The sequence below is a fragment of the Leucoraja erinacea genome, chromosome 14 (assembly GCF_028641065.1).
Source record: "Leucoraja erinacea ecotype New England chromosome 14, Leri_hhj_1, whole genome shotgun sequence".
NCBI classification, from domain to species: Eukaryota; Metazoa; Chordata; class Chondrichthyes; order Rajiformes; family Rajidae; genus Leucoraja; species Leucoraja erinaceus.
The window spans coordinates 29,245,348-29,260,078 of record NC_073390.1 but is presented as its reverse complement, the minus strand read 5'-3'; the positions used below and the strand labels follow the sequence as shown (position 1 = coordinate 29,260,078).

The 14,731-nt window shown below is 42.4% G+C and overlaps 1 protein-coding gene across 4 annotated transcripts in view; it reads right to left on the bottom strand.

Moving 5' to 3' along the window:
* The window catches only part of dzip1l (DAZ interacting zinc finger protein 1-like), a 117,158-nt gene that overhangs the window by 66,730 nt on the left and 35,697 nt on the right, over window positions 1-14,731 (bottom strand). For all 4 annotated transcript variants that reach the window (XM_055646015.1, XM_055646013.1, XM_055646012.1 and 1 more), the window contains exons 2-4: window positions 7,832-8,416; window positions 3,679-3,763; window positions 636-760 (exon numbers count right to left, since the gene is read on the bottom strand). In XM_055646015.1, the coding sequence (XP_055501990.1) occupies window positions 636-760; window positions 3,679-3,763; window positions 7,832-8,341 (720 nt within the window). In that variant the 5' untranslated portion in view covers window positions 8,342-8,416. The remainder of the gene's footprint in view (window positions 1-635; window positions 761-3,678; window positions 3,764-7,831; window positions 8,417-14,731) is intronic.

Sequence of the window (14,731 nt, the reverse complement as noted above, 5' to 3'; positions counted from 1 at the left end):
GATCAAACTCAAATGTCTTCTGACATATACAGTCAACTATAACTGTTAACTCTTATGTAAGTAGTGCCACCCAGAAGCGGATGTGCCCGCAACCCCACGGACACCAAAGAGCAATGATCACCAGGCAGGTGTCTACGAATAAGATTGATACAGCAGGTCAGCTGAGACAAGGCAAAATCATGGGTAAACCCTAGAATAGAGGTCACCCTGATCTGCCCTTGGTATGAGGGGATTTCCCTGACCAGCCCCCTGGGTCTTGAGAAGGTGGTCAGGCATCTAACAACATTTAACTACAATCTGGACGAGCACTTGAATAGACACTGGCATGATAAGCTACAGAGTACTTGGTGTTTAATGGGATTTGTAGAGTTATGTTCCATGATTGACATAAACATTGGCCAAAGGGCCTGTTTCTGCACTGCATTACTTTGTGGCTTTTTTCTGTTACAATTCCCTTCACCCAAGCTTCTCTTAAAAAACTTAGTTCCAGTCATGAGGTGCTCCCTTCCAGTTGAATCTGTTTAGGCCCCTGCAAAGATGTTATGATGCCCATGTAACTATAGAAATAACTTGTTGCTGTTATAAGCCCAGCATGACAATACCTCGCTCACTACATTTATTTGGCAACCACTCACCTGGTCCCGTCGGAGGGAATCAGCCTCACGTTCGACTTGCAGCTGTGACTGGCTGAGGCGCAAGCGCTCCCTGAGCTCCTCGATCTCGTCCACAATCTGCGCCGTCTGTTGTTTCGTTTTTCTCTCTGAGAGGAAATCACAGCAAAGGTGGATTGAAAGCAACAAGGCACAAAAAAAAACAAAATCCTGCCGATTTATGTTGTTTTAGCCACAACTAGACCTGGGGTGTCATCTCTGGAATTCCCTGCCACAGGTATGTTAGCATTCATAGCAAAAGGATTTGAGTGTGAGGCCAGTTCATTGGCTATATTTAAGAGGGAGTTAGATGTGGCCCTTGTGGCTAAAGGGATCAGGGGGTATGGAGAGAAGGCAGATACAGGATACTGAGTTGGATGATCAGCCATGTTCATATTGAATAGCGGTGCAGGCTCGAAGGGCCGAATGGCCTAAATCTGCACCTATTTTCTATGTTTCTAACTACTTCATTGGAAACAGAGTAAGCAAAATAGGTAGTTCTGGTCACCACACTGCAGGAGGGATGTGATTGAACTGGAGAGGGTGCTGTGGTGATTCAGCAGGAAGCTGCCTGGGATGGAGAGATTGTTATAAGGAGAGATTGTAAAGGCTGGCTCGTTTTGCTGGAGCAGAGGAGGTTGAGGGGTGACATGATAGAGGTATACCACGTTACGAGGGAGATAGGGTTAATAGTAAAATATTTTTTCACATGCTGGTGTCTAAGATAAGAGGGCATAGGTTTAGGTAAGAGGTAGGAGGCTTAGAAAGGAGCTGGGAGGGAGATTTTTCATAGAGGGTGAATCAAGTCAAGAATGCATTATCTGACAAGTGGTGCAGGCAGGTATTATCATATCATTTAGAGGCATTTAAACAGGTACTGGGATCAGCAAAGCTTAAAAGGCTATGGACTTAACAGGTTAATGGGAGTGGCACAGATAGGTACAGTGGCTAGCATGGATGTGGTGGGCAAAGGTCCCGTTTATGTTCTGTACTACAACTATTATTCTATATCTAGTTTTAGAAAATTAACAAACTTCTGACTCAAAACCAGAAAATGCTGGCAACTTTGTAAATGAGGTGCATTTGTGGAATGCCAAAGACCCTTCATCAGAACTGAGATTTATCTGCATTGTTTCAGAGTAAAAGTTAGGTTGAATCTATTTTATCATTTCTTTCCTCGATTTGGATTGCAATGGAATTAACTTAATCAATCTAATTAATGAAAGCTTAAACATAGAAATCATTTTTCTTCGCATTTGTTTTTGGCAGATGCCGTTCAGGCCGTTTGGCCCATCAAGTCTTTGCCAAGTCTCGTGCAATCCCATTCCTGCTCTCTTGCAAGTGTCCATTACCACCCTCAAACTTTCCTTATTGGCCATTCATGCTTGGGGTAATTTAACAGTAGCCAATTAATCTAACAACCAGTACACTTTTGCGATATGGAAGGAGATCAGAGTGCCCAGAGGATGCCCGATCACAGGGAGATTGTGCAAACTCCATTCAGAAGCACCAGAGTTCAGGGTCGAATCCGAGTCACTGAAACAGTGAGACTGCAGCACTACCAGCACCAAATGTGCTGCCCAGTGTTGGCGCTGTTATACATCTCCACAGGTTGCTTGCCTAGTTTTATTTACATTGCGCACAATACAGAAACACCCGAGAAAGCATCTTTATTAACTTAAGAAACTCAAATTGAACAAATGGGAGAAATTAACTTACTTTCCCCTAACTCTCGCTACTCTTAGCCTATTTCAGATGGTGATAGGATTTTGCTGATCTCTCACTGCATTCAATGACAGTTCAAAAAGTGTCTCTTAGACTAATAATAACCCACAATCACTCCTTAACCCATGTTAATACTGGGAAGGATGGCAGTTGGACATCATATCATGAGAAATCATGAGTCATATCACGAGTCTGAAGAAGGGTTTCAGCCCGAAACGTTGCCTATTTCCTTCGCTCCATAGATGCTGCTGCACCCGCTGAGTTTCTCCAGCATTTTTGTGTACCTTCGATTTTCCAGCATCTGCAGTTCCTTCTTAAACATCATATCATGAGATGTGGGGAAGACTAACAAGACAAATTTCTCATAACATTTTACGATCTTTTTTCATTGTTATATGGTGACATAGACAAAGGGAAAAGCCGATCAATCACATCCTGTCCATACTTCTAACGTAATCTAGCCACCTCACATTTTTAATGCATTTTCCATGCCTCCAGCTTTTAGCAGTGGTCACTACTGCCTGGACTATATCCAAACAGGTAGGTTCATTTGCTACTGAAAGTTATTCTCAATAGGTAGGTGGGTGGTAGAATGTGAGGATGTTGATGGCAATATGTGGAGAAAATGGGATTAGTATGAATGAGTTTAAAAAATTCAAAAAGCTACAGATGATGGAAATCTGGAACATAAAAGAAACCACTGGAAACACTCAGCACTTCAGGCAGCATCTGTGGAAGGAGAAACTGTCATAATTTCCGTTCCATCACTTCAGACGAATGTCCTTAGATCTGAAACAATGATTGTTTTCCCTCCGTGTGATGCTGCCTGACCTGCTCAGTACTCCTGCATTTTTGTTTTTTGTTAGTGTAACTGGGTGTTTGAGAGTCGATACAGAGTTGGTGGGCCAAAGAGCATATTTCTATGCCATTTGACTCATTTATTGCCCTCTCGTCTACTGTACGTCAGTAGATTTGTCCAGTTTCCCATAGATGCTTGCTTTGCACTCTGAGGTTTGTGTTTAACTCATGCCCTGCTGGCTTGGAACAACTACATTAATTCTTACCAGTATCATCAACACCCCTGGAACTAATCTTCTATAAGCTATTTAAGGGTTAACAACAACAGTTCACCCAACTGATTACCAAATGGAAATAACAAACAAATAAAAACTATTGTATAAGGAAAGCATAAAAATGATTCTGAGGAAGAGTTAACCGCTGCTGTGTTTGAGCCAAGGGTTATATGCCAAATGATTCCAGCATATTTGGAACCCTGATTTGGTAGCTGAGAAAGACTTCTCACCAGCCTGAGTGATCTCTGGGTGGCGCCGCTCAATGTGTGCTTGCATGAAGGAATAGTTCACAAATGCCTTGTCACAGAGTTGGCACTGCGGAGAAAAAAAAGGAGTCAATTCCTCAGGAAATAAAAGATCCCAAGCACATAAAATTATTTGGATTTTTGAAGCAAGTCTTACTATTACATTTATTTTTAACCTTATCAAGTTAAGCTGGCGAATGGAATCATTTTAACTTTTCTATATTCCCTTATAATATAGAAGGCTCTTCAGCACATCAAATATGTACTTGTTTAGAGCGCAATGTGAACCCCCATAATTTTTCCTCACAATGCTATCGTTCCTAACTCCCCCCAGTTTCTACCTCACCTACACACTAGGAGCTGATTACAGCAGCCAATTAATCTACCAATCTGCACATCTTTGGGATGTGGAATGAACTGAGGAAACACACATGGTCACAGGAAGAACTCCATACAGTAAGGATCTGAGGTCAAACTGGACATGTGTAACTGGAGCCCTGAAGTAGCAGTTATACTGGCTGGATCACTGTACCATCCAATTCAGGAATACAGCATCAACATCTGGGTGTCGTGGCTAGGTGGTAGAGCTGCTGCTTCACAGCACCAGAGACCCGGGTTCGATCCTGACTACGGGTGCTGTCTGGACGGAGTTTGTACTTTTCCCTGCATGGGTTTTCTCTAAGTGCCCCGGTTTCCTCCCGCACTCCAAAGACAGACAAGTTTATAGGTTAATTGGCTTTGGAAAATTTATAAGTTGTCCCTAGTGTATATGCAGGTTAGTGTTAGTGTACGGGGTGATCACTGGTCAGCACAGACTCAGTGGGCTAAAGCGCCTGATTCTGCGCTGAATCTCTAAAGTCTAATCAGTTATCTCGTGATCAGATATAATGTTCAAATGCACAGCTCAACATATCCAAGTGTAATCTACTCTCTCGCAAACCATCGAGAATTTCCCCATGTAACTACCAATTTTGTCGCAGTTAAGACTGAATACTCAGTTGCAAATCTACACAAAATAAGTGTTGGAAAATGACTGTTCAAACTCATTTCATACAAGGACAAGTTACAATTTGATAACTGCATGGTGGTTTAGCTTTTTTTATGTCCATGTGCATTCAAAGATTAATTTGGTGAACTGCTTTGTTTCAAGTCTTTAATTCCAAAGGCTCCACTTCATTATTCCCAGATTAACATAATTACCTAATGCTCTTTCCACTTGTTACAGATTACATTTCAGACTGGATTTATATCACAGGACACATACATCAGAAATTGGAAAATCTGTGTTGTGAATATAAAACAGTTATATCCAGTTTTAACTTAGTTGCATCTTTTGTTTCAAAACAGCTTTTTGAAAAGGGCTTCCCCTCATCTCTTCCGAATGAATTAAAGTGATTAATACCAATTTTCAATCAAGTATCAATGACCACATTCTCTCTCGGGAAGTGTTATATTGAAAAGTTTCGGGCTGATTGTGTTGAGGTGCACACTACCATCAATAGCTACAGATACACTGATCTTACCTATCCAGTTGCTATTCAAAAAGTACTGAGTGATACCCATCTGTAAGAAAGACAACTAACCAATGTTTGAACATCCCCGAAGCAGCACCCGAGCCAGCAGGGGGCTGTGCAGGGCTCACAGTGCAAAAGCAGTTACAGAATTGCCTATTGTACTTACCCACATGCATGCATAAACTAGTGCAGATCACATCATAACTGGATGTTTTAAGGTACAAATTGCAGGTGAGCAGAGCCAAACAGTTTCATTAGTTAGTCTCCAGGGCTCTAACTCGGTTGACAAGGAAAAACACTTACTATGTTTTTCCACATTGGCTTCAGTTGTTTTTTCCACATCAACCCAGAGTTCTGTGTCCACAGTTGTAGCTTTAAGCATCCAAAGATGTACCAAATGGAACAATTTTGTTGGGTGCAGTTTCCCCCAACTTTCCAAACGATTTAACTTTGGCTTTTACTGGTTCAAACCCCTAATCTTACAGCAGAGGTTCAACAAATATGTCCTTCCAAATTTCATGATTCTACATTGTTTTACCAAGCAACTGGTTGTGGCTTCATGTCTAAAACCAGAACAATAAGAACATAATCCAGGTTAAAACCACAGAGGAGTACTGGGGGAGTGCTGTATTGTAAAAGGTGCTGTATGTGAGAGGAGATGTTAACTAAGATCAAGGGGTCCAGGACAAGGGGTCACAGCTTAAGGATAAGGGGGAAATCCTTTAAAACCGAGATGAGAAGAACTTTTTTCACACAGAGAGTGGTGAATCTCTGGAACTCTCTGCCACAGAGGGTAGTCGAGGCCAGTTCATTGGCTATATTTAAGAGGGAGTTAGATGTGGCCCTTGTGGCTAAGGGGATCAGAGGGTATGGAGAGGAGGGTACTGAATTGGATGATCAGCCATGATCATATTGAATGGCGGTGCAGGCTCGAAGGGCCGAATGGCCTACTCCTGCACCTAATTTCTATGTTTCTATGTCTAAGATGGTGGGTGGATGTAGCTCTACCTGTAGAGGCAGGATTGTTCAGACACCCAGCCATTATCGCTTCTTCAAGCAACGCAAAGTCAAATAATTAAGGTAAAAACAAGGAATTGCAGATGCTGGTTTACCAAAAAAAAACAAAGTGCTGGACTCAACAGGTCAGGCAGCATCTCTGGAAAATATGGACAGGTGACATTTTGGATCGGGTTCCTTGTTCAGACAGATTGTAGGCAGAGGGAAAGAAAGCTGCAAAACAGGAAGGGGCAGGACAAAGTCAGGCAAGTAATAAGTTGATACAGGTGATGGGGACATTCGATAGTCAAACGATTGGACAAAGGTTAGAGATGAAAGTGTAAGACAAATGGATTGAAGAGTTGTGCATTGTGTAGCTGGAAGGAATGAATGTAGGTGAAAGGGGTGGGGGCGTGAAAGCTGGAAGAGACGAGGTGAAGGGGGGGGGGGGTTTATGGGAGAAGAAGGGATAGTGGAGGGGGAAGGGGGTCAGTTCACTAAAATTGGAGAATTCAATGTTCATACCATTGGGTTGTAAGCTCCCAAGCGGAATATGACGTACTGCCCGTTCTCTCTTCTGATACCTATGTTCCATATGTATCAAACTTTTACCTGCCTGGCTTTGTCCTGCACCTCCTCTCTTCCAGCTTCCCCACCACCCCCCCAACCCCCAACACTCCTCTCCATCCCAACTGCCAGCCCCACAATCAGTCTGAAGAAAGGTCCCGACCAGAAAACTCACTTCTCCATGTTCTCCAGAGATGCTGCCTGACCTGCTGACTTACTGCAGAATGTTGTGTCTATTCTTTTCAGATAATTAATGTCACTGTTAATGAGAGTTTGCAGTGTACAATTTGGCTGCTAGGTGACCAGATTAAAAGTGTGAGTAGAATTTAGCATAAGCCTGAGGCACACAGAGGTTGCAAACATGCTATGGAATTGCAAGATTTTTGTCAAATATTCCCCCTGAAAAGTACTTTTCAGAGAATTCCTCATGAGGAATGACTGCCTGAAATAGAAACAAAAAAACTGACTATCAGTTTGGAATCCAAATCAAGGAAAGCGACTGAGCACAACTGTTGCAATCTTAGCTGAGCGCTTATTCGTCTTTATTCTGACATAAAACACAGCACGCAACAAACTCACGCAACACTAAATTAAAAGAAAACCGTGAGTGCTGCATATCTGAAATAGAAACAAAAGATGCTGGAAACACTCAACAAGTCACACAGCACAGGACGGAGTAAATGTTGAGATGTTTCCACAAGTGGGAGAATCTTGAATGAGGGGACATAGTTACAAGTATGGAGGACAGTCAATTAAAAGCAAGCTCCTTAGGAATTCTCTCATCGAGGGTAGTGAATCTCTGGAATTCTCTGTCCTGCAGGTTGTGGGAGCTAAATCATTTTGGTGATATAAAGAGAAAATACATATATCTTTGAAAGATCAGGAAATTGAAGGTTCTTTGGAATTGGCACAGGAGATGGGGCAGATCAGCCATGGTCATACTGAATAGTGGGGCAGGCTTGAGGGACCGAGTGGCCTACAGCTGCTCCTCTTTTCTTACACTCTTAAAGGCAGAATAAATAATCAAACCTTTAAATAAAACAAGGTTGAAGGCACGGTACCTTGTGATAATTATTGGCTCCTGCTTGCACAAGCAGCTGAAGAGTTGCGATCATCTTTTTGCGCCGTCGGCCCTCATCTTTCACGCCCTTTAACTCCTCCGTCTTCTTAACTATTTCCTTCCTGCTCTTCTCCAGCTCTTCCATGGCCAGCTGTAGCTGCTCCTCCAGTGCCTGGATGTTGCTTGTGAAGTAGTCCTGGGAGTGAAGGAGGTATTCTGTGTTAAGTTGGGCCAGCTTCATTACCTTCAGTAAAACTGGGTCAACCAGGTTCTGGCAAGAGGGACACCTCTCAGAGTCCAAGTTACAGAAGGTCACGCTCATGATGTTCTCCTGCAGGGTGGAGACATCCAGCTCTCTGGCCACTCGTTCCACGTCTATAGTGCTGAGCCGCCTCCAGTCCAGGCTTTCGCTTCTTGAACGGAACTTGAAGGAGGGCAGTCCAGCTGTGCTCAACGATAGGTTTCCGAAGCCCATCCCGAATCCCCCGTACTGGCTCTGCGATGATACCATGAACTCCGTTTGGCGATAGTGTGGTGGTGTTAGTCGATGGAACTGTGAAGGGTAGCAAACATTGCTGTGGAAGAACTGCAAAAGGACGAAAGGAAACATCATCATTCAACTGTTGTTTCAAACGCCTCTCTCTGCAGATCCTGCACAACACACCGCGTCTCACAAACTACCTATCCATTCCTAACCAGAGAAATGTTCAGCAATCCACGGTACTTAACTTCTCATTCCCATCCATTAGAAGCTGCATACAAGAAATGCTTTTAGTTTAAAATTAAACCTGCATTGCACAATTGTTGAACAACCTCCACCCACAGTGGCTCAACTCGTAGAGCTGCTGCTTCACCACGCCAACAACCCAGGTTCAAACCTGGCCTCTAGTGCTGTCTGTCTGGATTTTGCACGTTCTGCACGTGGTCCCCCCCCACCCAAATCTTCCACAATCCAAAGAAGTGTGGGTTGGTAATTAGTTGCCCTCCCCCCCCCCCACCCCTCCCACTGTGTGAATATGATTGGTGGGATCTGGGGGGGACAGTAACCATCTGGGGGGGGGGGGGGGGGAATAATACGGGGGGGGGGGTTAAGGTAAAATGGGATTAATGTTGGATTAATGTACGTGTGCAGTTAATGGTCAGCAGGGGCTCAATGGGGCGAATGGCCTGTTTTAATGTCTTATTTCAATGGGCCAATTACCTGTTTAAATGCTGTATTTCTCTGACAATTATAATTTCACGATCTGGCACTACTTCCCCACATGTCAGGATCATTGCAGGATTCTTGGCCAATTCTAGTGTTTGTCAATGAGGCAACACATTGCATGAAGAGAGGTTGAGGTGTGGGGTGAGGATTGAGTCAGAGCAGCAGTATGGAAATAGTTCAAAGAGACAACGAAACAAGGATCACAGGGGGTAAACGCTGCAAAGTTTGGGACAGTAGAAGTGTCCCAGAAAAGGTGACAACAAGTTGAGTTTCTCAAGAGAGAAGATGGCAGGAGAACAAGGGAAAGATGATGACTGCACTGGTTTGGCTGGGGAGGTGGTGAAATACAAAGCCACGAGAGACTGTTCATCACGATGAACAATTTAAACATATGGTAATTCTTGCCTCTATTACCTCCCATATATCGCTGCTTCAGGTAACTATAAATCAGTTGCCCTTGCCTGGTGGAGAACGCCAAGGCCTTAATAGTAGAAGGCAATGGCTCAGCGCTGCCAACGTCAATTTCATCTGGTCTCAATGCTGAAAGCTCTACATTAGGCACTCCTCCTTTGTGGAGGGGCGGTAAGTTCCTGGAGAACGGGAACAGATAATACAGTCATTCTGCAACTGGTGGTTAAGGAACTGATCACATCTCTGCACTACCTGTGTTGATGCTGGGGATGGGGTGGTCAATCCTGCATCTTGTTTGTTGCAGTTGGTGGCGATGACTCATTGGCAATGAAGCAATTTTCACCCTGGTTAAATACATCCATTTCTACTCCGAGTAAACATTCTCTTCAAATAACTGCTGAATGTTCTAAAAAGGCATTGGTGACCAGAGATTCCGGAAAGTATCATGAAGAGTATGAGTGTTTGGATGGTCTGTTTGTTCAATACTCTACCCAGCTGGAGCACATTTAGTAATGCACCTCCCTACCCTACATGCCACAGACAAACCATACTAGAAAACCAATAAAATATTCTGAGGGAGGGGGAGTGCCCCTGACCCAAAGCATTAATTGGTTTCTCCTTCCATAGATGTTGCTTGACTGGCTGAGTTCTTCCAGCATTTTCTGTTTTTGTAACAGGCCTAAGGATACCTTCAAGAAATTAAGGACAATCTCAAGCTCTTCATCTCAATGACAAGTCATCAGCTTCAATCAACCTTCCTGTGTTTTGCGTCCATTAAGCGCAGTGCTAATATATTTTCCCTTCTCCAGGATGGTCTTTGCCTACATTCTGCTCCCTCTACAAGCTTCAGTACACATAAAAAACAGCTCCATTTCTCCATCACAGCCAGATTCTGCCGAGTTGCAGGCTTGATATTGCAATCAATGAGGAACAATGGTTTCCAAGTTGAATAGCCATCTTTCTCAACTCCTAATATAACTCCCCAAGCCATGTTGGCTCCTCCCCCTGTGCCCTTACCTCACCCAGCAGTCAATCTTTTTAGCTGGGTGAACTTTCAAACTCAACATTTTAATAACTCCCAACCGTACATTTAGTCCAACAGCACTGCCATGAAAGTCTCTACCTCTCTTCCACCACCACTCTTAGGTCAACATCCCAGGCAGCCAAGTTCCTCCTTGTATTCCCTCACCAACACTAATCTTGAGTTGAGGCTTACTCTCCTCTATGTCGTCAATCCCGCCCTATATTTCCAACCTCTTACATATCTCACAACACCTCCCCATGTTTACAATCTTGAGAGGCATGGCTAATTACAGTCTACCACCCACTGCTCCACCATTCCCTACACTAGACCCCCTAGATTTAATTAGGGACCTTAAGGTGAAGCAATTCCTCAGAGCCTGAGATCATAATATGATAGAATTCAACGGAGTTTGAGAGAGAGAAGCTGTATCGGAACTACTGTTAAGTAAAGGTAACTAGAGAGGCATAACGGAGGAGCTGGCTAAAATTGATTGGAAGAGTTCCTGGAACTACCTGGAGCACTATCTGCTGAACTATCTCCGACCCTATTTCTCATGCTCCTTCAAGACAAGTCAAGCCTAAAATAGACACCAAGAGCATGCTAAATAGAAAGAATATCCAAGAGCATATGAGGGAAACAGCAAAAGAAAGGACAAAGAAAATGGCAGTAAAAAGCTAATGGATTCACCATTAGAACAAGAACTCGTAACATTGTCAATGAGATAATAAAGGGCAAAAAGATAGTTTGCAAATATTTCAATTAAAAATATAAAAACGCTTGTGAAATTTTATAATACCCCTAAAAAGTAAACTCCAAAAGTGAAGGCAAGAGGCAATTTTTTCCACAACCACCACTAATGCTGAGAAGATAGTAAAGAGCTTTAATTTCAAAATGACAAGCACATATTACTGAAAGCTGCAAGAAGCATAAATATTCTCAAAAATGTGCAAAGTGTACACTGGTAAGAATGAAACAGCCTTGCATGGACTGAAGGGAATGGTGTGGTCCACTGTTAGGTGAATTTGTGAAACGAGAACTCAGTGCCCTGTCGTAGACACAATCCATATTGAATCAGCGACAAGAGGACAAGAACTTGGAATACCTTTAAAAATGTTTGTTTGCTTTATTCATGGTAAACAACAAATGTGGCCAGCTTCTAAAAAGTCCATTAAAAAGTACAATTAACTTGGAGTTGCAAAGGGGCTTGGGCATTCAGTGAAGTCCAACAATTGATATTTTATTTGCTACAAATATCCAACTATTTAAGGGATATATATTATATTAAACTGTTCATAGTGACGTTGGAGAAGATACAGATGATCAATAAATCTAATAATGGTCTCACATCTTTCTCACTCTCAAATGGCTGTCTAGGACCCCAAGATGAATCCTGCGTTTCCATATTGTTCATATTTATTTATTATTATTTTATCTGTGAATATTTTCCCCCGCTGCCTACAAATTAACTGAGGCTTTTTGTAAAGGAATATAAAGGCTTTGATATAAATAATAATAATAATAATAATAATATATTTTATTGCCATTGCACATAGGCGCAACGAGATTTGGTATGCAGCTTCCAACCAATGTCATAACATAAATAACTAATAAGTTTTTGATTTAGATATAGATTAACTTTAGATCTAAATAAAAGTAAGTTCCTATACTAAAATCAAATTCCACGCCTGCAAAATTCCACATTGTATTTAACCAAATTTACTCAAACTTCCCAATCAAAAAACTATAAATCACTAAAAATAAATGTACCAATTCAAAACAAGAAAAAATGTGAATGAAAATAGGAATCTACTTTTGGCATGAGGGGTTAAAAGATGAAATCTCATGTCTTTGCAGCCAATATTTTATTTTGTCTTGTTATTATTTTTCCCTGTAAAGAGCTGCGCACATTTTTAACATTCCTAGAGATTTAACCAATTTGGAAACTCAACCCATGTATCAGAGCCATGGGTGAATCAATGGCTGAGAATGCACGGCATGTTGTTTCCCTCAGTGCTACAGTTGGGCAAGAACTCACAAACAGGAAGTCAAACCTCACTTGGGAATGGCCACTTATTGTCAACTTAAAAATGTCCACAGTATTAAGTGAATATTCCAATTTTCTTTATGATGCATCTGTCCAGTCATCCAACCGGGAAACCCTGAAAAGCACACTTTCAAATGGCAGACCCATTCTTCTCACCTGGTTTAAGACCATGTCTACTAAGGCATGGTATCAGAGCTTACGACACATCAGAGCCTCTCTTCAACTCATCTGCACACAACTGCACAGGAAATTATCAAACTGCTGGAGGAACCCAGGGAGTCATGCAGCTGCCTGACCCACCCACTGAAGAGATTACCTTGCTTTGATGTTTGGCTCAAGGGAGCCCAGCGGCTGATCAATGCCGTGCCTCCCACAGGGAGATTACCCCTGTGCTTTGAATACCAATTCTGTGTGGACGGTTTTTAAAATGATCTTATGACCCCTTGTCCTGGTCGGGAACAATCTTCCTGCATCTAGCCTGTCCAACCCTTTTGTAAGTTTCTATAAGATCCCCTCTCAATCTCCTAAATTCTAGAGAGTATAAACCAGTCTATCCAGTACATTGACATCCCAAATCAGTCTGGTGACGGCACTCCCTCTATGGCAATAATGTCCTTCCTCAGATTTGGAGCAAACAAATAAATCACCAAGACCCTGTACAACTGCATCTTATGATCTTATAGTAAATTACTTGGAAGATGAGAGTCCAGCTGTAATTAAATAACGGAGGGATCAGAGCACAAATAAATCAACCAATCAATGCTAACAAGGCCGTAAAACAACAAATCAAGCACTATTTCTATGGAGATAGAATTGAAAAACTTGGGAAGTTATGCTAAACCTTTGTTGAACCTTGATTACACCACAGTTAAGAGCTACTGAAGAGGATGCAGAAGTTATCTTCAGTTGTCTAAATCTATGGGACTGCCCACAGTTTACGTAAGAAGACAAGAGAACAAGAGCGGGCGTGGGCCACCAACCTCTCAGGCCTGCCCAACCATTCAATGTGATCATGACTTTAACCTAGAAATTATTTAACCTAGAATCGTCAGAATGTGGAACTCACTCCCACAAGAGAAGGTCAAAGAAAACAGTAAAGATACATTTAGGGGGAGACAGGAGAAGCACACAAGAGAGAAGGGTGTTGAGGGTTACACTGATAGAAGAGGGAAGACAGGAGAGGCTAAATATTCTATGTATGCAAGTGGTTTGCACAGTGCGTTTTGACTTGTGCATAAAGAACAGCAGTCAAACTACACACATACACACACGTCCACCGTCAGGCGCTTACCATGTCTGCCAAAAGCCTAAAGTTGCTAAACGCAACAAGCAGCAGGTTCTCCCTCTATATATTGTGGCTCTGTTGTATCAGTTACCGAGTGCTTGGAAACAAGGGGACAAACAACATTCTTGGACACACCTAAATCTTTTGTTTCACGTTTAAAACAATCACTCTGGCGAAAGCATCAAACATGCAAAATTAGAGTTCAACAAGGAAAACATAAATTAAATGAAAGTTTTAGAGAGAGTGCCACTATTAGATGTCCCACAATGTGAAACTGGCAAGGACTGCACAAAATTGACAAGTTCAAATTCCATTCTTTGAATTCTTGTCTTATTCATTTCCAAGATTAATATTTATTGCCAATCCCCAAATTGAAGCTAAACGTTTCATGGGTTCTGTTCAATATAAATTACTTATGGGTCACTCTAATCGAGTAATTCGCCAAAGTAACACGCCAATGTTTTCAGTCTGGGCAATGATCAAGAGCCTAGAGTGGCACAACTGGGGCCAACATCAGACTTTTTTGAGGCGGGGGTTCTCTGCACCTACTTGAAAGAAATTCTGTTTGTATTAATCCCCTATTCTTTAGCTGTTTCCTGTCATCTCAAAGTGAGGGCCGATATGTTGGTGAACACTCCTTCACACGCTGTCCTGACTCTGAAATGTGTTGGTATTCCTTCAACATCACTGGGGGAAATCCTGGAACAGTTGTGGTCACCATCTCCCTTAATTGGGGATGAGCAAAACTGCAGGCCCTGTCAGCACTGCCAAATCCTAGAGGTGGTGAAGGCAGAAACTTTCATAACATTGAAGAAGCATCTAAACAAGAACATGTATTGCCAAGGCATAGAAGGCTACGGACCAAGGTGGGTTAATGGGATTAATATAAATGAGTGCAATAGGCATCACAATAGGATGTGGTGGGCTGAA